The sequence below is a fragment of the Sciurus carolinensis genome, chromosome 9 (assembly GCF_902686445.1).
Source record: "Sciurus carolinensis chromosome 9, mSciCar1.2, whole genome shotgun sequence".
Lineage (NCBI taxonomy): Eukaryota > Metazoa > Chordata > Mammalia > Rodentia > Sciuridae > Sciurus > Sciurus carolinensis.
This window is the reverse complement of record NC_062221.1, coordinates 13,729,590-13,754,756: the sequence shown is the minus strand read 5'-3', so window position 1 is coordinate 13,754,756 and position 25,167 is coordinate 13,729,590. Positions and strand designations below refer to the sequence as shown.

The window sequence follows — 25,167 nt, the reverse complement described above, 5'->3', positions numbered from 1 at the left end:
AACAGAAAGTAGAATACAAATTAAACCTGCTCTGTCATGCTCATTATAAACTCTTTCATGTTGGATATCAAGGGCAAGATATAAGGATTCGTTAATCTTCCTCAGTATGTTTAATAATGTATCATTCTTATGTTAAACTAGCATAACCGTGCTCTTAATAAATTATCTGTATGTGCACAGCTCTGGGTTAAAAAGACTCAAAATAGATCTATTCAGTCTGACTTCTAATATACATATATAATACTATATTATTATATCATATATATCTTGTATATTAAAATCTCTATTTATAGGAGACGCAATGTAGAGATTTCTGGGGGGGGGGAATTGAAAAATACAGCTATATCCTTGCGGCAGACTGAGAAACAGTGCTAAATTAGGGCTAACCTCCAAGCTGTTGACAAGAAGATGGCTTCTGAAAATGAAGGCCACCTTGAAAAAAACATATAAAGAGGATGCAGGGAAGAGATCATCTGTCAGTAGCCTGGTCACATGTGGCATTTAGGATATTCCACATGTGAGATGACATGGCAATGCAGGAAACTTGGGCTTGCAAACGGCGGGGCTGCCACAGAGTGAAGCTGATTTCAAACTCCAGGTAGGACAGACTGTGACCTATTTCCTGCTCATCCTGTGTGGGGATGAGTTAATGAGGTTTCTCATCATCCATTTGGATGGCAAATCAACAGCCATTCATTGCTTCATTTAATACACATGCACTGATTGCCTCTCCTGGGGAGTCTCTGTGATCCTATCTTCTTCACACCACGGATTTGGGCCATAGAGGATTTTAGAGTTGAAACAAATGACTTAGGCTACCAGAAAAATAGTAAGAAATGAAAAATTAATATTGACTTAGGATGTGCTCCTTTGCAAAGCCTTGTTTCCAAAGAACACATACTATTTTGCTTGGAAACAGGAAATTCAGAACTCATCAAAACCTTTGTTTTATTTTGTATTCTGGGTACTTTGACCCTTTGGTTTCCTTTTCCTTTTCTCTTTGTTTTTGGTCAACTGATGGAAATAATTCTATACTTTGGGAAATTGCAAGACTATAGCATTTCATTGTAAATGGGCTGACTTTGCAGACATCTTGACATATTTCATATCCCCAGTCGGAAAGTTAGCATCATCCTGGGGAATAAAGGAATTACCAACAATTAAATGTGGTTGCATTTGAAATTGGCCTCCTAGGGATTCCTATGTTAATTATGTTAGTGTTCTGTTCATAACAATAGAAGACTATTGAACCAAGGAATGCTTTCTAGCAAGGACCCCTGCTGCAGAAAGCAGCAGCTTCCTGTTTATCTTTACAGAGCAAAAGTGAAGATTTTAATGGATTAAACATTTGCAAATGTGTTCAGAATGGATGGGGGTCATATATGTATGTGTGCGTGTGTGTACATATTTAGATCACAGGAATATAAATACCTCTTGGGGCATCCTTATTTAAAGTGCAAAGCAATAAAGCAAGATGATAGACATTTCTTGAGCGCTCACTATGTGCTAAGTTCTGTCCAAGACAGAGAGAGAACGAAATGATGAGGGAGGTTGGATCCTCTGTTCTTGAGCTCAGGGTCCTACAAAAAAGATTCTCTTAAAAGGGAAACTGTGAGGAGGTATAGTAGAGGTGCAAAAGAGATGTTTTGAAAGTGAAGACTGAAGAAAAAAGGCAAGATGGCTTTGCCTCCTGAGACCTGTCACCAGGGTGCAGCATGTAAGGCATTGGAATCCATGGAGTGGTAAAAGGAGTCCCTGCATACATGGTTTCCCATACCTGAGTTGTTGTTCTCACCCAAGTTCTCTCCAGTTCCTTCTCCTGCAGTGCTCTCTCAAACTTTGCCTAATTCCAGCTTATCTGCAGAGCTCAGCTGAGACAGCACCTTCTCAACTATGAAACTTTCTCTGCCTGAGGTCTGAGCCTGGGTTTTGCTGTATTCCTGGGACAACCTATATTTGTCCTCAGGGCTCTTACAGAGCATTTTAATTGACTGCCTCTTTTTACCTGTAACATCTAAAGCAATCCCTGACACATAATAGATGCTCAGTAAATATTCACTGAACAAATAAACAAATGGATGAATCTTATGATTCTTCCACAGATAGCATATGGAAAGGTGATTGATATTCTCTAGTTAAATGCACTGGTTGAGTGACTGTTTTTGCACGTCCAGTGTCTCCTTTTTTATTATATATTGAGACCCTTAAAGTCTTATGTGAAGAGTCAAGAGTTCTGGGATCTGTTCTTAGGCCTGCCTCTGATGGACTGCATGATCAGAAGCAGGTTACCTCATTTTGGGTCTCTGTTACTTCATCTCTACATAGAGGTGCTAAGGCTAGACTCGCGGTCTCTAATGAGAGGGCCCATCAAAATCACGTGAGACTGAAGGATACATGCAGTCGTTCATGCCGGTAACCGCACTCTCGAGGTTCCAATTCAGTGGAGAAGTTGATATATGCTAGCTCAGGGGGCCTCCCCTCACTTCCCTCTGTGCTTTGGGAAGTGTTGGTCTAAGGCCCATCACTTCCGCCCTGACTGTGTCCCTGTGACATGTTGACTTGGGCCTCACAGCTTCTGTTCTCTCCTCCTTCCTTCCCACGACTCTCAGAACAGTTTTCTCAAAAGCTAGTTTCAAGAGGTCATGATTCAGCTCAGCCACCATGAGTAGCCTCCCACAGTTCACAGAAACCTTTCAACCAGAACCTTAGACCACTGTCCCCATTGACGTGCTTTTGGCTATTGAGAAACTCCGCAAGCAAGGCAATATCTTCTCTTCCCATCAACAGCTCTTGTCCCTGCTCTGAACCAGGACCCCGCTGTCAGCCCTTGCTGCTGTTCTGGAATTCTGCCTTTTCTTTGGGCTTCTCCAAACGTCACCACGGGAACTGCCTTTCTAACCTCATGAAGTTTTCCCAGAATATTTGAGTCTGCTTTGTTCTCTTTCTTAGAAATTCTATACAATATTCCGTTTGTGCCACTTGTACTATTAAGTAAAACTTGAGATGAATCTGTATTTAATGTGATCTATTCTTCTCTCCAATTCCTATTTCTTGGAAGGTTGGAATGACATCTTCCTTCCACATTTCCTGTATCTAGCTCCCCACGGTATCCAGAACATGAAACTCAGTAAATGCTCTTAAGTTAAACAATTGCAGGGATTTCAGGCTTTCTAGATACGGAAAGTTCTATTCCTGTATTCATGTATTCATGTAGTCATTCAGGATCCGGACAGAGTTCATCAGCAAATAAGAGTTCTTGACTTCAAGATGCTTCCAGGTGAGTTATGAAAGATGAAGAAGACAAAGAAGGGCAAGAGGATAGGGTGCGGACGCAAGGGTGAGATGTTAGGGTGGCTGGGGAAGCCTCCATGGTTAGGTGACATTTGAGTAGAGTTCCTAAAAAAGGGAGAAGATAGGTGGGGATCTGTTCACCTTTGGGAAAAGTCAGTGCACAGCGCTCAGGAAGGATTTGCCTAGCATGTCTGAGTAGCATTGAGGAGGCTACAAGGGGAGTGGGGGCAGTGGACTGAGTTAATGACAGAGAGGTCACAGCCAGATCATGCTGGGCTTTTGCACGGTGCAGAGTTGGATTTTATTTTAAGTTGGCCAGCTTCAGGCAGGTCTTATACAAGATAGTGATATGATCTGTTCTTTACTTAAAAGAATAACTCTGACTCTGACATGGAAACAGATCTCCAGGTGGCTGGAGGTAGGTCACCCGTGAGGAGTGACTTCTCAGATGAGAAGTGAGCGCAGATCACCTCTAGTAGGTGCCAGATGTATGCTGAAGGTTGTAAATAGTTGCTGCTGGGTCAGAGGAGGGGTATGAGAAGAGGACTTCAAGAACTTAGGGTCTGAGCAACTTGAAGAACTGGGGATGCGGTGGGAAGAGCGTATTTGGGTGCCGGGTGGTTAAAGGGTGAACTGCAGCCACCTTTGATCTGAGATGCCCATTAATCTTCCAAGCAGAGGCTGAGGAGGTGGTTGGATGTGAGTCCAGAGTTCAGGGCAGAAGGCAGAATCATTTTACTAGAAAGTGAGAATATGGAAGGATAGTTTGGACCTTGCAAAGTACAGTAAGTTGAAGTTTATTTTAGGCCACGCTTGTTCTTGGGTCAAGGCCTTTCCACTTGCTGTTCCCTCTACCTGCAGAGCTCCTCCTAAGCTGTCCCTTGATGGCCACTGGTCATCTCAGGGCAGAATGGTTGCCCTGACCATGGGATTAGATGCTCCACCTGCACCCAGGTCTTTCTGATATGTTTTTCATTGAACTGAACCATCCTCTGAAACAATCATATTTATTTCTCTTTCTTACTTGACTAGAAAGTGAACCTGCGGAGGGCAGAGCCCTGGTTTGCCACATTCACTGTGGCATCCCCGGTTCTAGAACGATGCCTCTCCCAGCGTTAGCACTCCTAAGCCAACCAGAAATGAACGCATGAATGAAAGGATGAAGGAAAGGTCATTTTTGCATTTGAAAGCACAACTGGAACCCAGAAGGAATTAAGCCATAGATGGACAGGGATGCAGAGATGTCCCTGAGAAACTGATTTGTCCTTTAGAAGAAATGTCCTTTTGATGAGTTGTATTGCTGTCTGTCTTTTCATTTGGAATATAATCCATTGTAATCCCTTTTTCCTTTCATTTCAACTGCTATGAGGGAGTTGATTTCAAAGATTTAACACATTCTTATCATTAGTCTGGTAAATCAAAGCCTGGTATGGGTCTAAAATTGAATTATGTATTGCTTTTACACTTGCTAGTCTCATGACCTTGCAAAGGGTAACTACATTCAGCAAAAATGTCAGTCTGGTTTCAAAATACATTTTCCAGAACAGTGCAACCTTGGTACATGGTTCCCATTTCAACTCAACGTCATTTTATTACATGGAAGGGAAGCCAACAGACTGTTTTCAGTGGCATTCAAAAGCTGCATTCAAGAATAAATGAAGTTTTCTGGAAACTGAGTCTGTGTGAGACAAGCAGAACTTTCTTATCTCTCTTCCTGAATGTGAATCATTTAAGCATAAGGCTACTGAGAAAGACTGAAACATAACTTCAGTCTATTTTTATATAAAATGAAGTCTGTTTTTGGAAGCCCTGGGCAGTCAGGAAGGGTAACTGTAAATAGGATTAGCTCTGTTGCAACTCCGAAGTCAACGTGCAAGGGTGCCTCTGGCTCAGGAAATTTCTTTTTGTGTAGGCATGATAGATGTGGTAGTAAATTGTGGAATAATCCTTACTACGAGTGGTAATTTGCAAGAGAAGGTTTCAAGAAAAAGGCTAATAGAGATCAAAACAAAGTTAACATTCTGTGAGCCATGTGTAACTCAGGGCCAGGTTGTGTTTCCAAGGTCAACTTAAAAGTTTTCTGTTTAGACCATTTGCCCCCCTGCTCCCCAGTCCCTGCTCCTAAGGAAATGTGTGGCAGTCTGGAAGACTTTGGGTTGTCTAGAAATGTGGGGAGATGAAGGTGTTATTGTTATCTAGGGGTAAAGGTCAGAGATGTATGTGACAGCTTCCATAGTAAAGAATTATCTGGCCTCAAATACCAATATTTGCTGGGTTATCTAGGGTTGCTTTTTCCCTTAAGAGTAAAGTTATAAATGATAGCAATATTCCTATTGCACAGGGTTCTTTTGGCAAAGGTGATTATTTTGTCCACCCAAACCAATTCATATAGGGTTTATATAGTTATGCTATAGCTGCATGAACTATATTTTCTAGCATCTCTTGCATCTAGATAATTATCACAGGACTCATCAATGGACTGAAAGCAGAACAGAAGTGTTCACTTCTGGCCCAGGGTTTGAAGAAGCAGTTTTTCCTACCTCTGACTCTATTTCCCTTCCCATGAGCTGGACATAAATCATGAAGTGGTTCTCAAACTTTAGCCACATCAGAATCATCTAGAGGACTTACTCAAACTTCAGATCACCAGGTCCCAGTGGGGGAGCATCTGACTGATTCAGGAGGTCTGTGGTAGGCTAGGAATGTGCATTCCTCACCAGTTGTCCAGGGATGCTTGGTCCATGGAATCCCTCTAGAATGCTTGTCTAAGGGGATTAAAAAGTCATAGGATGGAAGACACTTGATGATATCTGAATCCCATCTGGACAAGAGGCACCCTCCATGTTAACATCAATCCTGGCTTGTGACATGAGCCAGAAAGGAAAGACTACAGCAGTAATTCCACCACCAACTTCGGGAGTCTTTGTGCTATAGCCGCGTAGGCTATTCTGAAAGTTCTCTCCTGTGCTCTATATCTGTATTCCCACAGAATATTTTTTATCATCTGAGGAAATCAGGACAGGAAGAGAGGAAATGACGTGGCCAAAAATATACAGTGAATGTTACAGCTAGCCACGAAACCTGTGTCTCACTCCCGACTGAACATTTAATCAATAACAAAGATCAAAAATCATGGTTCTGGTAAGAATTCGAGTTATTTAAGATGCTTTGGAAAGAGACTTCCTGGCAGAGTCAGCGGGAGCCTGGGAGGTGGTTGGTACTGGGCAGTTTACTCGCTCACAGGGGTTTGGTTGGTCCATGAAGGACGTGGTTGACCAGTGTTTGAATCTCCTCAATAAGTTACTGAAGCTGAAAATTTCCAAACGGGCTGTGGAGATTTAGCACAAGGCCTTTTTAAGTGTAGCTACTTTTTGCTCGTTTGCGCATATAACTCATTGGAGGAAATCTTATTGACTTCTTTTGAACTCTATCTATAGAACCTGAGGAGAGAATTACAGGGATTTGTGCCTGGCACCGATAGATTAATTTTTTGATGTTGGTTTGCTCATGTTGATAGTTTTCTAGGATTTTGCTGAAAAAAGCAAGTAGTTAGTAAGTAAATTCAGGAATAAAAGAAGATAAAAAAAATTATGTAGTCCATTTGTTTCCCTGTGTGGGCAAATTATTTGGTTATAACTATTAATCAGTTATTTATTCCTTCCGGACATCCTGAAAAATCTAAGTGTACATGGAAATTTCCTGAATCAAGTGATAAAATTGTTTATTTTCCTGTGTCCTTCTGGGACCTTCTCAAACCGAGGGAGTGGTGATGAAGATTCTGGAATGTTGCCTTTGGCTCTTGAGTGTGTCACAGGCTGCAGGGTCTCATTGGCCAAATGCAGGATAGTTTAACCACCTCCAAGATCTTGTCACTTTCTCACACTCAGTAAATGTCAAAATAGATTGTGACATTTTGCATGTGTCCGCTTGCCACGCAGCTGAGGGCATACACAATGTATTTTCTTGCAAAAACTGGCAGTTTGATTTTGGACTCTTGGGTTCAGGGGTCAATGCTGGGAGTCAGTCTCTGCTGGGATCAAAGGGAGAATCTGACCAATTGTCCCTCCAAGAGGGCAAGAGGGAAAGGGAGCCACCCAGCAGCTGCACTCAGGTTCCACCTGAGACCGTGTCCTCTGCAGGGATGTCCCAGTCAACTCACCTTGGAATGAAGGCCTTGGTCTCTCAGAGGACGTTTTCCTGAGAGCAGGTGTGAGTTTCTAGGAGCTCAATCTCTGTGAGAGCCCTAAGAGCAGTGTTGTCACCCGTGTGGCCCTTCTCTATGTTACCTAGTGTGGTTTCCAACACGGCCGTCTAAGGTGAATGTGATGACGCATGGCATAGGGAGCGGTGGTTTGGAAAGGGCTGAGCCTGCTTCAAAGCCTGAGTTCTTGCTCTTTGAGCAAACAGGAGTCCCTATTTAAAAAATGGTGGGGTGAGTCAAACGGCAAAACCTAATCTGTGGCATAAAAATGCAAGAGCAAGTAATTTTTCTTGTGAATTTATTTTGGAGCTAAGTGAAGAATGATAATGTTTTTGATTTAGCAATGGGAACAAACAATGGCAGGGAGTGGCCCCTGTTCCAAGGCGTTTCTCAGATGTTCTCAGTTCATCATGATCGTATAACCACTTCGCAGCGCTGGCAACTCTGAGGACCTAGTGGGAGCTGTCGTGTGGGTCTGCTAGGCCAGTCTGCTGTGTCACCGCAATGCTGCACCTGCCGACCCGTTATCCAAGGGGGCTTTTCCATGACTGCTTGACACACTGGTGAAAACATTTTTGTGGCTCATTTCCTGCATAAGCTGATTAATCCTGCCCCATTTAAACACCTCGAAAGAGCCATTCCAGTCCCTGCGCACAGATGCCTGCCTCGGGCCTCTGTGGTTGGTACCTGAGAGGGATGGGACGGTGGCGGAGGTTCATGTTCTCTACTGGAGAACCGTTTTGACTTTGTGCCCATGAGCTGGTGAGCAGCCTCGTACTAGTAAGGAAGAGATAGTGGCCCCATTAATCACACAAGATATGCCCAGGGCAGGTAGGAGATGAGGCTTGGGAGGGTGAGAGAATACCACATTCTGGGCAAAAGAGCAGCCAAGACAGAGATGTGGGCAATAAATTCTGGACCACAAGATGGTATCACATGGGCTATCTTTTTCCTGGAATCATGATCAAGTGAAGAAGAAGGGGAGAATCCATTTCTTGGACTCAGATTCTCACATAGCCTTTGTAATATGCATTTAAAGAAATCTTCCTGAACCTAACAATGATTTAAGTCTGATTCTTTCATTCGAATCATTTGCAATTTTTTAAGTAGGAAATACATTCTCCTGACCCAGAGCAAGCAAAGATTTGAAAAATATTCTTAAATCCACATACTACTTTTGAGGAAGTGTTACCCATGTTTACTGCCAACAGCTCACTTTCAGGGAAGAGTTTGAGCCAGATGTGAGTAGGTTTTCTTTTTTGATCTTTTGTTTTAAAGTTACTGTTGTTTATCTCACGTCTGTGTGGGTGGGTAAACCTGGTCTTAGAACTGCCCATAGGAGCAATTCTGAACAGGAAGTTCACAGCACTAATGGAATGGGAATGGATGAAACTTAAGTGGCAATATGAGTGAAATGTGCCATTCTGATTGGTTAGTCAATGTTGCATGTCACTTATTCGTTCACCTATTAACCACCCAATACTTGTGGAAGGCTATTCAGTTTCAACCTGTGAGGTGGGGGCTGAGGCATAAAGAGAGGCATTTTGTCCTCACAAAGCTCCCAGCCTAGAGGGAATCTAGGCAGGCAAACTGGAAATCATGGCAGAGTGTGATGTCCACCAGGAGGGGAGAAGTAATGGGTGCCATGGAAACACAGAAGAGGGACATCCACTCAGACTTGAGGAATTACAAAGACTTCCAATAGGAAGGGAGGTCTAAGCTGAGATCTGAAGGATATGAACAATTACTGACTAAGAGAGTGAAAGTGGGTGGCCGAGGTAAGGGTCCCAGGCAGAGGGACAGCCTTAGTGGAAAGGGGGAAAGACCTCTCAGCATGCTGAAGGAACTGAAGAAATCCAATACCTGGACAAACAGGGCGATGCTGACCAGAGGGCGAAGGGAAGAACGAGAGCCAAGACTGGCATCTAGGAGGGTCTGAAGCAGAAGAACGAGGTGGAAGGAGGGACGGAAGAGACAGGCTCAGAACAGAAGCATGAATTGTGAATATGTTCTGAGACATTTTTCCTCTCAAACTCTCACATGCCCTTGAATTACCTGGAGATCTTGTTACGATGCAGATTTGAATTCAGGATTTCTAATGAGCTCCCAAGGGTTCAGCCAGAGCTGCCCATCTGAGGACCACTCTTCTGGGTATCCAGGATCAAGAGGGCTAGAAGAGTCCCTTTTCCATGGCTGGTAATAGTTGTGGGACAGTCCTCTTGGGTTAATGGAGTTCCAGTTGCCTGGGAGAAACCATGGACACAGATTCTTGTTTCTAGGCATGGTTGAAACAAAGTCCTTCTTTATGCTTCACTTGCATTTTCCTTTCTTCTCATTCCATTTGTGTTTTCTTCTGGCTCTCACTGATGTCAGTGAGATCAGGACACGTTTGGGTCAAAGCCTCAAGTTGGATTCTGATGGGTGTCTCACCAAAATAACTCAGGGAAAGATGGTCTCCACCTTGGCAGTGGTTCTTAAGCTGTCCTTCCCAAGAACACTGGTGTTGCATGAGCTGAAGAACGTAATGTTCCACCAAACTTGAACAGAACTGGCCGACTTTTCACAACGGAGAGAGCAGACCGTAAATGCCAGTGGAAAAATTTTCTTCAAGTTTTTCTTCCAGATCTTTCTCTTCTTCCTTGGGCACTGACAGCTATCTGAGTGCAAGTGGACAACGGGATAAGCTGTGGATATTAGCAGCAAAGATGCAAAGTGGTGCTCTTGCTTTAATGGGTGAGTTCCCAGACTGCATTCCATATAAATCTGTGCCCTGGGCTCACGTTTTCCTAGTTATGGAATAAGACACATCTGTGTGTCATGTCTTCTTCAAAGTGCAGCAGAAATGGATGAGTCCAGGCAGCAGGGTTCTTTGGCATTTCTTCTGGCTCCTCCACCTGCCCAGGTGGCTCCCTGCCTTTCTCCTGGACTGAACGGCAAAGCAGCCCTGCATTGTCTTCCTGGGCCTGGACTCTGCAGTTTCCAAGTCACACGGTGTCAGGAGGGCTGCCAGGACTCAATTAGGCTTGGCACTTCCCCTCCTCCTAGCAACTCCTGGCTCTTATTTAGTTTTAAATTAAATAAAAATTGCAGCACATGGGTTTGAATTAAAACAGGAGGACTGATCTTTGTAATATGCACCACATCAATAGGGAAGCTAATTTGTGTGAAGCACATCTCCTCCTTTAATTTAAACCGCGGAGCTCTGCCTCCTTGGTTTCAAGGGAGCTGAGAGCTGAGGCGGGGCTGCTCAGGCCTCGCATTAACGAGGACTTTGCTGGGGAGCAACCGGAACAGTTTCAGGGGAGCTCAGTATTCCTCTTAAGCCCTTTGTGCTGGGTGTCACACGATACACCAGAGCAGTCACAGCCTCCTGGCCTTGAATTTAAAGAAGGTCTTAAAAGTGTCGCAGGTTAAACTTCCCTGATGGACTCTTAACTGCATCTAAGTTACCAAGAGCAGAATTTGCATTATTAAAATTTTTTCAAGACAGAGAAGACAGAAGGACAAACTCCTTAGCTGGGCATCTATTCATCATTTTAATGTTCCAAGGTTTCTTGTGTGTAGATTACTAGTCAAAACAAAATAAATCGGACAGGGTTTATGCCAGGTGAGAAATTCAATCTAGGCCCAACAGCTGCTTCATTCAGTCTAGCTGGCTCTGGAGGGGGAAGGACAGAGGTGGGAACAGGGTGGCAGAGGCTGTGGGTCATCCATGAACAATGTGATCATTACTCAGAAACGTTGCTGAACTGGGGATGTCTACACAGCAAGCCCTTGTTTCAATACTCAGTGAAGGCCCTCTGGATACCAGGAGATGAGTAAGAAACAATAGGATTCCTTTCCAGGTGCATTCAGATTTGGTGGCAGGTCCAGCTCAGGTTTTATGGGGCCTGAAGCTTATCCATTTCATGGCCTTCTTTAGGAAAACTGAATATAAAAATGTGAGCATGCTCATTAGAACTCGAGGGCCTCTCCCAAGATCTTGAAGAGGTGATGCAAATAGAAGCTTAAGTTCATTAAGCTCAAACGTGATCTACCTCCATCTTACCGGCTTGTCTCCTACTCAGGGCCAGCAAGGCATACAAAAAAGGGAGGGTGAAGATAATAGAAAAAGACTTATCAAATAGCAGGTGTCGGGTTGAGGAGATAGCTCAGTTGGTAGAGTGCTTGCCTCATAAGCACAAGGCCCTGGGTTCAATCCCCAGCACTGCCAAAACAACGACAACAACAAAAAAGTGGCAAGTGTCATTGAGACAGAGAGTTTGTGTTGTTACTTGACTATCTCTACCTCTCACTGGGTGGCCAAACACACTCTAAGCATGATTAACATTAGGCTATATTTTGAAGAAAAGACTCTTAAAGGTGTCAGCTGGTATTACTCTCACACACCCAGCAAAAACTGGGGATGGTATACTGTTTGACCTGCTTTGTAAACCTCTCCTGTGACTTAAGTTATCTAAAATTGACCCTTTAAATCCTTTGTTTCCTGGAAACTTACTTAAAACTGTAGGTTCTGACTGAGGTACAGCTATCAGAATTCATGCAGAAAATCAAGCTGAGTCTGGAGCACTCTTTTGAAGAAAAATATCACCCCGTGTGTGGGGAACTCACTTGATACTTCCGATAGGGCCAGTGGGAGCCTCAGCATGTGGCTGGGAGGAGGGTCACCCATGTGTTGACTTTGTTATGTACTAGGAGGAGGCCAAGTTTGCAAGAGGGACATGATAGACATGCTGGGGTCGGCTTCGGCTAGGAAGGACATGGTTTTAATTTAACTTTTGTTCTCATGACCTTGAGGGTAAATCTAAGGTAGTATCAGGTAGATGAAAAGATCCTAAATTTGAAATCAGGAGGCCTGGGCTCAATTTACAACTTCATGTCTAATTGGTTAAGATATTGTAAGCGAGATACCCGATCTCTTCATGTCTCTCCCTCTCTCTCTCTTTCTAAATCTTCAAAAAGGGACCAGTAATGGATTCTAGCAAGATGGGCCAAATAGGAAGTGCCAGGAATCTGTCTCCCTGCCTAGACAACAGTTATACTGGTAGAATTTCTTTTGTAATTCTTGGAACTCTGTAGTCTATTGAAGATTTGCAACTTCAGTGGAAGGCTTGGACAGTAGTAACTTGTGGTTGGTTTTGGACAGTTCCTGCTTTTAGTACAGTAGCAGCCGCCCATCACAGGGGCGGGCAGTTACATATGTATTCCTGAAGCGGCTTGCAAACCCCTTGCAGGTGTCAAGGTGGGCACAAAGACCCTGTCCTCCAGGTGTCAGGGATTGGAGCTCTGATCAGTGATGCTGGTTCTGATCACAAAGCTGCTGACAAAGAGGTCACTGGCCATTGTTGTTGGACCTCCCCCCTTGGGGCTGGCACCTGCCTCTCTAATTGAAGTGACTTCCAGGAGATTTAAAGGCCAGTGCTATTGCTATTTCCCTTATGTTCATTTTGCTCTTTTCTCCATTTTGGAAGCCAGACATTAAAGATCAGAACATTTAAAAAAAACCTGCATATAGAGGAAAAATCAAAAAGTCAAGGAAAGCCCATTGGCTCACAAAGACCCTAGAAGACATTAGGTTCGTACCTTAAACTGCTTTATATGATTTAAGAAACTGTCCCTGAAAGAAAACAAAACAAAACAAAACTGGTGGCAGATATACTGAGCAACAACTGTAAAACAACTGTCTTAAAGATTCTAAAGCAATGAAATATGTGGAGAAAGTCCAGAAAGTGATTTTGAGCAAGATATAAATATCAACAGGGAGATTAAAAAAACCACAGAAATCAAAATAGGATTCTGGAGCTGAAAAGTACAATAACTGAAATAAAAAATTCACTAAAGGGATTCAAATGTAGATGGGGACAGGCAGAAGAAAGAGTCAATGAACTTGAAGAGAAAATAATGGAAAATTTTGAATCTAAGAAATAGGAAGAAAAAAGATGGAAGAAAATTGAACAGAACCTAGGGAACCTATAGAATCACCAAGCAGAAAGGGTCAAAGATCATTTATGAAGAAACAATGGCTGAAAACTTCCCATTCATGTCTGATGAAAGACATGAATATAAACATCCAAGAAGCTCTGTGAATTTGAAGTAAGATGGACTCCAGGAGAGGCAGAACAAAACACATCATAATTAACTTTTTCTTTTGCTTTTTTGTGCTGGGAATTGAACCTAGGGGTATTTTACCACTGAACTAAATCCCAGTCCTTTTTATTTTTTATTTTGAAACAGGTTCTTGCTAAATTGCTAAGACTGGCCTCAAACTTGTGATTCTCCTGCTTCAGCCTCCTGAGTTGCTGGATTATAGGAGTGTGCCACTTGGTCAACTTAATTAAACTTTTGAAAGACAAAGACAGGAAGAGGATCTTGAAAGCTGTAAGAGAGAAGTAACTCATCATATACAATAAACTTCAGTAAGATTATCAGCAGATTGCTCATCAGAAACTTTGAATGCCTGAAGGCAGTGGATCTCTATGTTTATTCAAAGTGCTAAAATGTTCAAGAAAGTTCTATATTGGGAAATGAGAGGATACTAGATAGTAACTTGAAACAATATGAAGAAATAGAGATCTCCCCCCCCCAACACTTTTTGTGGTAGTGGGGATTGAACCCAGGAGTACTTTACCACTGAGTTACATCCCCAGTCCTTTTTAAGTTTTTTTAAATTTTTTTTTATTTTGAGTCATGATCTCACTGAGTTGACCAGGCTGGCCTACAATTTACAATCCTTCTCCCTCGGCCTCCTGAATGTCTGGGAATATAGGTGTGTGCCACCATGCCTGTCTAGAAATAGGATACCAATAAGGATAAACACACGGACAATTTACAAGTTAGTATCATTACATGATTTGTAATTTTGGTTTTTGAGTCTTTATGTGATTTAAGATATAAATAAATTACAAAACAATGATAAGTCTAAAAGCCAGTATTATTATAACTTTTGTTTGCACATTTATTTTCTATAAATTTAAGAGATTAATACATGTGAAAGAATTATTAGTTTGTATTTTTAAGGAACACTGTGAAAAATATGTAATTTTGTAATATCAACAACCAAAAAGGGTAGTGATAGAGTTGTAAAGAGGCAGAACTTTTATGTTATTATTGTAGCTGGCATAAATTCAAATTAGAATGTAATAAATTTGAAATTTTAAATGTAATCTCCATAGTAGCTATGAAGAAAAATAGCTATAGAATATATGCAAAAGGAAAGGACATAGTAGTGGTAAAAAAATCAATTAAGTAAAAAAGAGGAAAATAATGCATAAAATAATATAGAAAAATGACAGAAGTAAGTCCTTCCTTATCAATAATCACTTTAAATGCAACTGTACTAAGCTTTCCAATCAAAATTGGCAAAGTAGATAAAAAAATCCAAATTTAGGCTGTCTACAGGATCCAAAGACACTATTTGATTGAAAATAAAAGTATGGGAAAAATTTATTCTATCCAAATAGTAATCAAAAGAGAGAAGGGGTGGCTATACTAGTATCAGAAAAAATATATTTTAAATCAAACAAGTTTACAAGTTTTTTTTTTAAAAAAAGGACATCCCATATTAATAAAAGGTTCAGTGCCAGAAGATAATAACAGCTACAGACATTCACACACCTAATGATAGAGCATCAAAATATACAAGCAAAGTCTGACAGAATTGAAGGGAGAAATAGATAGTACCACAATAACAGAGACTGCAATACCCTACTCCCAGTAATGAATAGGACAGGCAGACAGAAGATAAAGAGAGGGCTTAATACATTAAACCTACTAGGTCCAACAGAAGGATACAAAGTACTCTACCCAACAACAGCAGCATATGCTCTGTCCTCAAGTGCATGCAGGACCTTTTCAAGGATAGACCATCTGTTTGATCACAAAATAAAACTCAATAGATTTGAAAAGATATAAATCATATGAAGCATTTTCTCTAATCACAATGGGATGAAGTTAGAATCAAAAACAGAAGTAAAATTGGAAAATTCACAAATTTGTAGAAATTAAACAACCAATGGATCAAACATGAAATAAGAAGGAAAACTAGAATGAATTGAATGAACAAAAAAGAATGAATTGAATGAAAAGAAATGAATGAAAATCAAAACACAATATAACAAAACTTTGGGGACATAGCAAAAATGATGTAAAAGGGGAAGTTTATACAATAAATAAATATATAAAATAAATATCTCAAATCAACAGCCTAACTTTATAATTTAAGGAACTGGAAAAAACAGAACAAAACAAAACAAGAACAAACTAATCCTAAAGCAACCAGAAGAAAGTTAATAATAGGTTGGAACAGAGATACATGAAATAGAGAATAGAAAAATTATAGAGAAAAATCAATGAAGTCAAAAGTTGGTTCTTTGAAAAAGTCAACAAAATTGTCAAACTTTTAGCTAGATGAACTAAGAAACCAAAGAAAAAACCTGGATTACTAAAATAAGAAATGGAAATTGGGACATTATTAACCGTTCTAGAAACAACAACAACAACAAAAAAACCCAGAAAAATTAAAAGAGTTCTATAACGAACTCTATATTAACAAATTAGATAATGTAAATGAAATGAATAAATTCCTAGGAAAACAAAACTTACAAAAACTAAAGCATGAAGAAATAGAAAATCTAATAGAACTACCACTATTAAGGAGACTAAATCAGTAATAAAAAATCTTTTTACAAATGAAAGCTCTGGCCCTGGATGACTTCATGGGTGAATTGTACCAAACATTTTTTTTTTTTATATTCACTTATTTTTTTGGTACTGGGGTTTAAACCCAGGGGTGCTCTACCATTGAGCTGTATCCCCAACCCTTTTTCAAATGTTTATTTTGGGACAGGGTCTCACTAGGTTGCCCATGCTGGTCTCAAACTAGCAATTCTCCTACCTCAGTCTCCTGAGTTGCTGGGATTATAGTTGTAAGTCATTGCACCTGGTTTGTGCCAAACATTTAAAGAACAACTAATACTAATCCTTCAAAAACTTTTCCAAAAATTGGAGAAGGGAAATCAACTCATTCTAAAAGGCTATAATTTCAACCATACCAAAGCCAAAGACACTACAAGAAAACCATGGACCAATATCCTTTATGAACACTGATATGAGAATCCTCAACAAAATAATAGCAAATCAAATTCAGTACACAGTAAAAGGATGATACATCAGGCCCAAGTGAGATTTGTTCCTGGAATGCAAAGATGGTTTGGTACAAAAAAAAAAAAAATCAATCCATGTAACAAACCATATTAACAGAATGAAGGTGGAAAAATATATGTAATTTTTTTCATTTGACAAAATTCAACTATCTTTTATGACTGCCCACCATACCAAAATTAAAGCTCAACAAACTAGGAATAGAAGGAAACTATCTCACCATAATAAGAGTCTTGTATGAAAAATTATAGCAAATATCATACTCAATGGTGAAAAACTGAAAGCGCTTCCTGTAAGATCAGGAATAGGTAAGGATGTCCATTCTTATCACTTCTATTCAACATAGTACTCCAAATTCTATTCTGAACAATTAGGTAAGAAAAAGATATATAGGGATTCGAATTGGAAAGGAAGAAGTAAAACGGTCTGTATTCACAGATGATATGATTTTATATGTGAGAATCCTATAGATTTCACACACACAGCATACTGTTAGAGGTAATAAATAAATTCAGCAAAGTTGCAGAGTACAGAATTAACACAGACAAATCAGATATACTAACAATGAACAGTTATACTAACAATGAAAAGGAAATCATAAAAGTAGTTCCATTTACAAGAGCAAATGAATAAAATATTTAGGAATTAACCAAGGAGTTGGAAGACTGGCACAATGAAAAGTCCAAAACACTGCTGACAGAAATTCAAGAAGACAGAAATGAATGGAAATGTTTCCCACATTTGTGGATTATTAGATTTAATAATATTAAGTTGTTAATATTACCCAGTACAACCCCAACCAAAATCCAAATGCCTTGTTTTTTCTTTTTGTAGGACTGGGGATTAAACCCAGGGTGCTTTACCATTAACTACATTCCCGTTCTTTTTATTTTTTACTTTGAGACAGGGTCTTGTTAAGTTGAAAAGGTTGACCTCAAACCCATGGTCTTCCTTCGTCAATCTCCCCAGTCATGGATCAATGACTTAAAATATATTTTTAAATTTTTCAAACATAGAAAATTCATATAGAATCTCAAGGGATCACCAATAGCCAAAACAGTCTTGAGAAAAGATGAACAAAGTTGGAACAAAGTTCGAACCTTACTGCAAAGCTACAGTAGTCAAAACAGTGTGGCACGAAGACAGACATATGAACAACATGGAATAGACTTGAGAGAACAGAAATGAACCCTCATATAGATGGCAAAATAATTTTTGACAAGGTTGCCAAGATCAGTCATGAGGAAATGACAGTCTTTCAACACACGATTCTGGGAAAACTGGAAAGCCACATGCAAAAGAATCAGATTGGATCCCTACATTATACTGATACAAAAATTAACTCAAAATGAACTAAAGACCTTAGTTAAAGCTAAAGTATAAAATTTTTAGAAGACAACATGGGACAAAAACTTCACATTGGAGTTTTATTTATTATTATTATTATTATTATTATTATTATTATTATTATTTGTAAATAGTGCCTCACTGTGTGCCCAGGTTGGTTGTGGAGAACTCCTGAGCTGAAGGGATCCTCCTGCCTCAGCCTCTCTAGTGGTGGGATTACAGGTACACACACTGAACCTGGAACACAGTATTGGATTTGGCAACAATTTCTTGAATACAATGCCAAAGGCACAGGTAACAAAAGAAAGATAGACAAATCAGACTTCATGAAAATTGTAGAAACACTGTATATCAGAAGACAATACAAACAAGTAAAAAGAGCAAGAAGAGTAACTGGGAGGCAATATTTATAAATAACCTATCTGATAAAGGACTAGTATACAGGAAACAGAGAAAACCTAAAAGTCAATAATAAACAGACAAAAGACATGATTTTAGAATGGACATAAGATTGAACGACATTTCTCCAAAGATATACAAATGGCCCAAATCCATGGAAAGCTGCTCAACACGACTAACAATTGAGTAAATGGCGTCAAAACAACATGCTATCATCTCATACCCATTAGTATGGCTACTGTTTAAAAAAAAAAAAAAACAGAAAATAAATGTTGGTGAGGATGTAGACAATTAGAACACCTGTGCACTATTAGTAGAAATGCCAAATGGGACAGCCACCTCGGAATACAGTATAGCGGTTTCTCAGAGTAAGAACAAACAGAATCTCTGCATGATCCAGCAGTTCCACTTCTGGATGTCCATTAAAAAGAACTGATGGCAAGTCTCAAAGACATATTTGTGCACCCATGTTCACTGCAGGATTTATCACAAGAGCTAAAATATGGAAGTAACCCTAGCATCCATCGATGGATGAATGGACAGGCAGGGTCTTTTATAAACATACAGAGGAATATTATTCAGCCTTTAAAAGGAAAGGAAGTCTACAATATGATACAACATAGATAAACTCTGAGGACATTATAAGAAGCCTGCCACAAAAAGACAAATACTATATGATTCCACTTAAATGAGGCAGCTAGAGTAGTCAAAATCAAAGATGGAAAGGAGAAAGGTGGTTGCTAAGGACTTGGAGGAGGGGGAGCAAAGGGTTATTGTTTAATGGGTACAGAGTTTCCATTTTAGGAGATAGAGAGAGTATCGGGATGGTGGTGGCAGTGGCCACACAACTGTATGAATGAATTTATTGACACTGGACTGCACACTTACAGATGGTTAAGACGGTAAATTTTAGGTTATGTATTGCAACCACAATAAAATATTTTTGCAAGAGAGAGAGAACACTAATGCCTATCCTACTGTGTACTGGTTGAGTCTCAAACTGGGGCCCATGTAAGGTCTTGGGAAGGTAAAAGTGACTTTTGAGTGACAACATCTCTGGTTCCATTATGTAACTCTCTAACACTGCCATGTCCACACCTGAAAGCCAAGAGAGCTGTTTAGTGGAAATTTGAATGTTCTTTCTACCCTACCAAGAGTACTATCAATGTTATTAACATTTAATAAGATGACTATTAAAATATGAAGAACCCAAACTTTTTGTTGTTCAGATTCATTTTAATGTGAAAAGTGTATAAGACAAAAATGTAGTCAGATACCTAGAAAGAGACCCACCTTAACCCACGGTGACTCCAACCATTGCATTTATAAACTGCTAAATTGCTAACGGTGGCTCAGTGCCAGACTAATGACATGAATGCTCAACGTGAAAGACAATGGTTGACATTCTCTGGACAGCAACGTCACATGTAGGTGGGTGTCCTGAACATGGAGTATGCTGGTCTTTTTAACGAAGAGAATTAGCTGATTGGCATTCCTGTGGATTAAACTAATAACATCCACCCCATCAGTGTGATGGGGTTCTTTTTTTCCTTCTAGGGGGCAAGAATGGTTTGGAGTAGGGGCAAAGAGTAAATATTTTGGGTCTCCCAAAACATATAGTCTGTGGTGCAACTACTCAACTCTCCTCCCATAATGCAAAAATAGCTTTAGGCACTATGTAAACAGCGGGGTGCAGCTAAGTTACAACTTCATTAACAAAATAAGCATGGACCAGATTGATCTCACAGTTTGCTTTGGATTATCATAAAGTCACCATCAAATTATGGGTCTCTTCTCACAACCCTTGGCTGTACTCACCATATTGCTGACTCCTATCAGTTTTTATTGAAGTTCTAATCCTACGTTAAGCCATCTTAGAAGGTGCCAAAGTCTGGAGAAATGATCAAGCCAGGTGGCCATTTAAGCCGACACTTCACCTCCCAACGTGATTATCTACAACCTCACCTTATTCTTAAAACATCTTTGCAAAAAAAAAAAAGCAAGGTTGAAAATAAAATCCAAGTTTTGAAAATAAACTGCTATTGTCCAGAGTAAAGTTATGGATATTTTGATGGGAAGGATAAATGCTTTCCAGATCCTAGTAATGCTTTGCAAAAATGCAACCTGATCCTAGCCTTCAATTTGTAAGTGATCAAATTTACCTCTTGCTTTTCCATAATAGAAGTCAACTCATTGCTGAAGTTCACTGTTGTTTTAAGCCAAAGATCACTTAGCACACATCTCATCTTCTTTCTGAAAGAAGACTGATGGGTGGAAAACATATTGGATAGAACAAAACCTCAGTCTCCAGAATTGGACAGCAGGCAGCAGATGCATCTGGTTCGTGTTCTTTTGGAGGGAGCCTTTGGGTGTGGTTTCAGTGATTACAACATAGGCTCCTTGGGAGCAGAGACCTTGCTGGCTCATCAACCAGTGCTCGGAACTGCTCTTGTGCATCTACCGAGTGCTCAGTTCACATCTATTTCCTCGACTTATAACAGAGGAGACTTAGATCCAATTTGCTTTCGTGGTAGTCATGAGAAGTTTCTGGAACCCAGTACAGGGAAAGTGCAGGGATTCTCAGAAGTAACTTTAACATTGGATGAGGGTGGCACTGATCACAAACTATTTACCTGATCATGCAGTTTATAAAGGGTACAGTGAGGCAAGGAATCTTATGTTTCCCCACAAGGTCTCTCAGGCTCCTCGTGGTCTCCTACGTTCTGTAAAGCTGCGAGGGCAGAGTCGCTAACACACAGTGCAGTTCACATACCTGAAAACATCATCATGTGCTGGAAGTTCCAGGGGATCTTCTGCTTCCGGCCCAGATTGAGGAGGAAGGAGAGGGGATATATGTTGCAGGCTCTAGCAACAAAAATTGCTAGCTGTTGACAAACACAAGGACACGTTAAGGAAAATGTCACTGTGACGAGGGGTTGACTCTGAGCTTAAAAGTTATGTCCTTAAGCTTCTCCATATTATGACCCAAAAAACAAAGATAAACATGTCAATTCATACACGTCCATCTTGCTTCCCGAATTCATCTTTCAATGTCAATTGCTTTCCAGAAATAATAGAGAACCCTGCCTTTCTTGGAATATATACTTGGTTTAAAATTGTTAACCCAATACCATTTCTGAAAATCACTGAATTTTCTCATCACATTTATGTTGCCAATGACTGACTCTCTCCTCAATTCTGCTCTAAAATGTGAGGCAGCGACAGTTCCTGGCATTATCTTCTCAAGCAGCACTTTGGAAAGGGCACATGTGCTTCTGCTCACGATTTCCATCTCACTTTCCTTCAGTTTATACACTCATCTAGCCAGTTTTGCTTACCTTTTTCTTTTAGTGGATTTAATTTTGAGAGGAAGTGCCTGTCTAAATATATAATACAAATGCTGCTTTAAGAGGCATTTTATTAAAATCAAGGTTGTAGAAGTAAAAAAATTCTATGAGAATCTTGGTATATCCATCTCTTCTTTTTTGCTGTCTTTGACTCCATTCCTGGTAGTCTATTATAGTTTGCTCTCAATGGAGTAACGTTATTTGGGAAGAGGGAACTTCCTCCTAAGATCCAGTTTTCAATAAAATCTAAGACATAAGAGAGAGTAAGGATCTGGTGAAATTAGCATGATGGACTAATTTGAGGGTTTGGCTGAACGCTCAATGAAAGGAGATTGCGAGGTAAATGCAGGCGCTTAGTTGGAACAGGCCTTAAATGGAGGGTCAGCTCTCCGGGCTGTGAAGATGGATCTACCAGTAATCCAAGGGGCATCTTCTCATTTTCCAAGTAGGAAGAAGGGCAACAGCTGCTGACAGTCCTTGGGGACATTACTAGTGGCTCAGTGTCCCTTTGGACAGATATCTGTTCCCATTGGGAATGCTTCCTGCCCCAGGCCTAGGGATATGAAAGTCCTCTGCATTGAAGATAAAGTCTAGATTTTCTCTCTCCTCTTGGGAAAGAAAAGGTGCTTTCTCACTGAAACAACTTTACATGTGCACAATATTTATACTGTTGAGAGTATACCTATCATGCAAATGTCATCAAATCCTTCCTCTGTTTTTTTCCAAAGCCATCATTGAAAAAAATTTTTACTATCTTGCAATAGAAACATCTCCAAAGCTTAATAATCCTGCTTGCCTTTTGATGTCTGAATTCCAATTATATACATTTCCCATAAGAAATGTCTTGACATGACTTTTATGCAAATGATTTATAAATTTTTAGCTAAACATATTTGGAATACTTTAAAAATGCCATTCTCCCTTAGTTTTCCCCCTTTATTTCCCTCAGTATTTTCCAAACTTCTTATACTGAACCACAGGTGTTTGATAAAGGCCCAAATTTGTGAGACTGTTTTTCTCTCCTGACCAGAAACGACACATCTGCCTGAGTTTAAGCATGGCAGCAGACCTGAGGATGTACATTTAAAAGTCCCTAGGTTGGCTCTCTTCTCTCATCACCCCATGTTTTGTATTTCAAAGGATACAAAGGCCCCCAGTATAAAAAGAGCATTAAAGATGTGGTTCTGGAAGGTGAACAGAGCCAGGCCCATGTAACAGAAGATGACGTTCTCAGCCAAAAAGTTCATAAATTCAAACAACTGAAAATCAAACAGAAACCAAAAAACATTAATTATCACTCAGGCTTCAGTCCACTTAATTTCTTGCATCTGTGCTTGATGGGTCGGTGGTCTCCTGCATCTGGAAAGCCGTTCCTTTGGCCCTGGGTTCAGCCCCTTGGGGGCGAGTGGGCTCTACCAATTCTGTCAGGTCAACTGACTTACCTGGTTCGCTGCACAGTGACATAGGCCACAGGCATGTCCACATCCCATTCTTTTCAACTATAAGGCTACCAGAGGTACCTCAGGCAGCATTAACCAATATGATCCTGCCACAGAGTGATTCTTACTAAGATGGCAAAATATTCTGTTAAAAAAACTGAAACCAAGTGAGTTACTTTGGGTGGACTGCAGTAAATGATGCAGGATTGTTTATTCCCTTCTATATAACATCCGGTAGATGTGCATGAAGAACCAAATTAAAAAGAAAAAAAGCTTAAACTAAATTACCCTCCTCAGGCAGGCAAGAGAGACAAAACTTGGAAAATTTGGAACAAGGATGAACATCGATTATATTTTAACATGAGAACGATGAGTTTATTTCAAACCCCAGACAATGACACTCATTAAATTGACTGATGTAGGCATATCCATTAAATGTCTACAATTTTTAGCTGGTAAAAAGAAAATGATTAATCCCAGAGATCAGTTTATGCAGCAAGAACACAATAGATACATCAAGTTCAGTCAGAAGAATGGAGTAATAGCGGGCTGTGCCCAGGGATGCTCCCGAGAGTTATTCTTAGACCATTAACTAAACAATCTAACTTGAACATGAAAAACATTCTCCAACTTCCATATGAGAAGTAAAAGGGAATTGTGTCCAGGGGCTACAACAAAAGCAGATTTGGAAGAGACTTTATTTTATGTTCCAGACTTTTCATTTGGAAGTTTCTGAAACTTCATTCCCGAACCTACATAAATCACGGTTAGGTAAACGTCTCTGGAGGCTTTTCTCTTGACTTTTTAAGGACTCATTATTTTTTCATGTAATGTATTTACAGCCCCACAAATAATGCCCAATACCTGTTCCCTGACAGTTGACAGAAAGAAAAGTAGAAGCTTGTCAGACATTATTTAAAACCAGTAATAGAAAGAAAGGATTAAAGAAAGACACCGCTCCTTCAGTACAAGATGGTCTTTCTGCAGAGAGAGCTGTCGTTAATTCTCCTGAGAGCTCTTTTTATATTCTAGGGCAAAATATAAACAAACATGCTACTCAAACAGCTACAGAAAACGAAAACACGGGGACAGGTGTAATCTTTTTCTACCTCACTATATCCCCACTTTTTCCAAAAGTGAGATTTGGCCCTCATCTTAGACTCTGTCTGGGCTATCACAACAAAATACTGTAGACTGGGTGATTAAAGTAACAGCTGTGTGTATCTCCCACACCTCTGGGGACTGGGAAATCCAAGATCAAGATGCCAGCTTGCAAAGACCTGGCTTGCAAATGGCTCCCTACCTGCTGTGTCCTCACAGAGATGAGAGATTATCTCTCTGCATCTCTTCTAGACAATAAGGGTGCTAATTCAACTCACGAGGTCTCCACCACCATGATCTAATTACCTCCCCAAAGTTCTCACCTCCAAATGGCGTCCCAGTGAGGATCAGAGATTTGACATATAAATTTGGGGGAGGGCACAAATATTCAATCCTTAGCAGCAACCTAGTTTTTAACATCAATAAACAAAGTCAAGTTTAAATTCACAGGGTTTCTCCTTCAGTCCCCACCCAAGCGTATTTTCCCCTAGAGGATATTTTGCCCCCTGGAATCTACTCAGCCTCTTCCTAGTGATGACTTCCTGATATTCCTCAGGAGGGTCCACCTTGTTCTCCGCCGCCTCTCTAGCTCAAATATGGAGCACGTAGTTTGGTTCAGAAGTGGGAGTGATATGTGGAAAGCAAAGGAAATTCAATGAGGCCTTTGCAGGGAAAAGATTGTGAAGGACAAAGATTCCTGTGTTCTCTTTGGATGAAAAATCAAATGGATGCTCTCCAGGAAGCTTTTGGCATTCTTCTTCTGATCATAGGGGAAATGACTGTTTGAGAGAGAAGCTAGGTCTTGGTAGCACTAATAAGTACCTGTATTTGACTTACACCAAAGAAAAATCTACCTGTAGACTTTTGAATTAAAGAGACAAAG

The 25,167-nt window shown here is 40.3% G+C and overlaps 1 protein-coding gene across 1 annotated transcript in view; it reads right to left on the bottom strand.

Annotated features, from left to right (window-relative positions):
* Slc9a9 (solute carrier family 9 member A9) overlaps positions 1-25,167 on the bottom strand; it is a 547,508-nt gene that overhangs the window by 191,071 nt on the left and 331,270 nt on the right. The window contains exons 10-11 of the mRNA XM_047564064.1: positions 22,890-23,003; positions 21,171-21,282 (exon numbers count right to left, since the gene is read on the bottom strand). Of these exons, the coding sequence (XP_047420020.1) occupies positions 21,171-21,282; positions 22,890-23,003 (226 nt within the window). The remainder of the gene's footprint in view (positions 1-21,170; positions 21,283-22,889; positions 23,004-25,167) is intronic.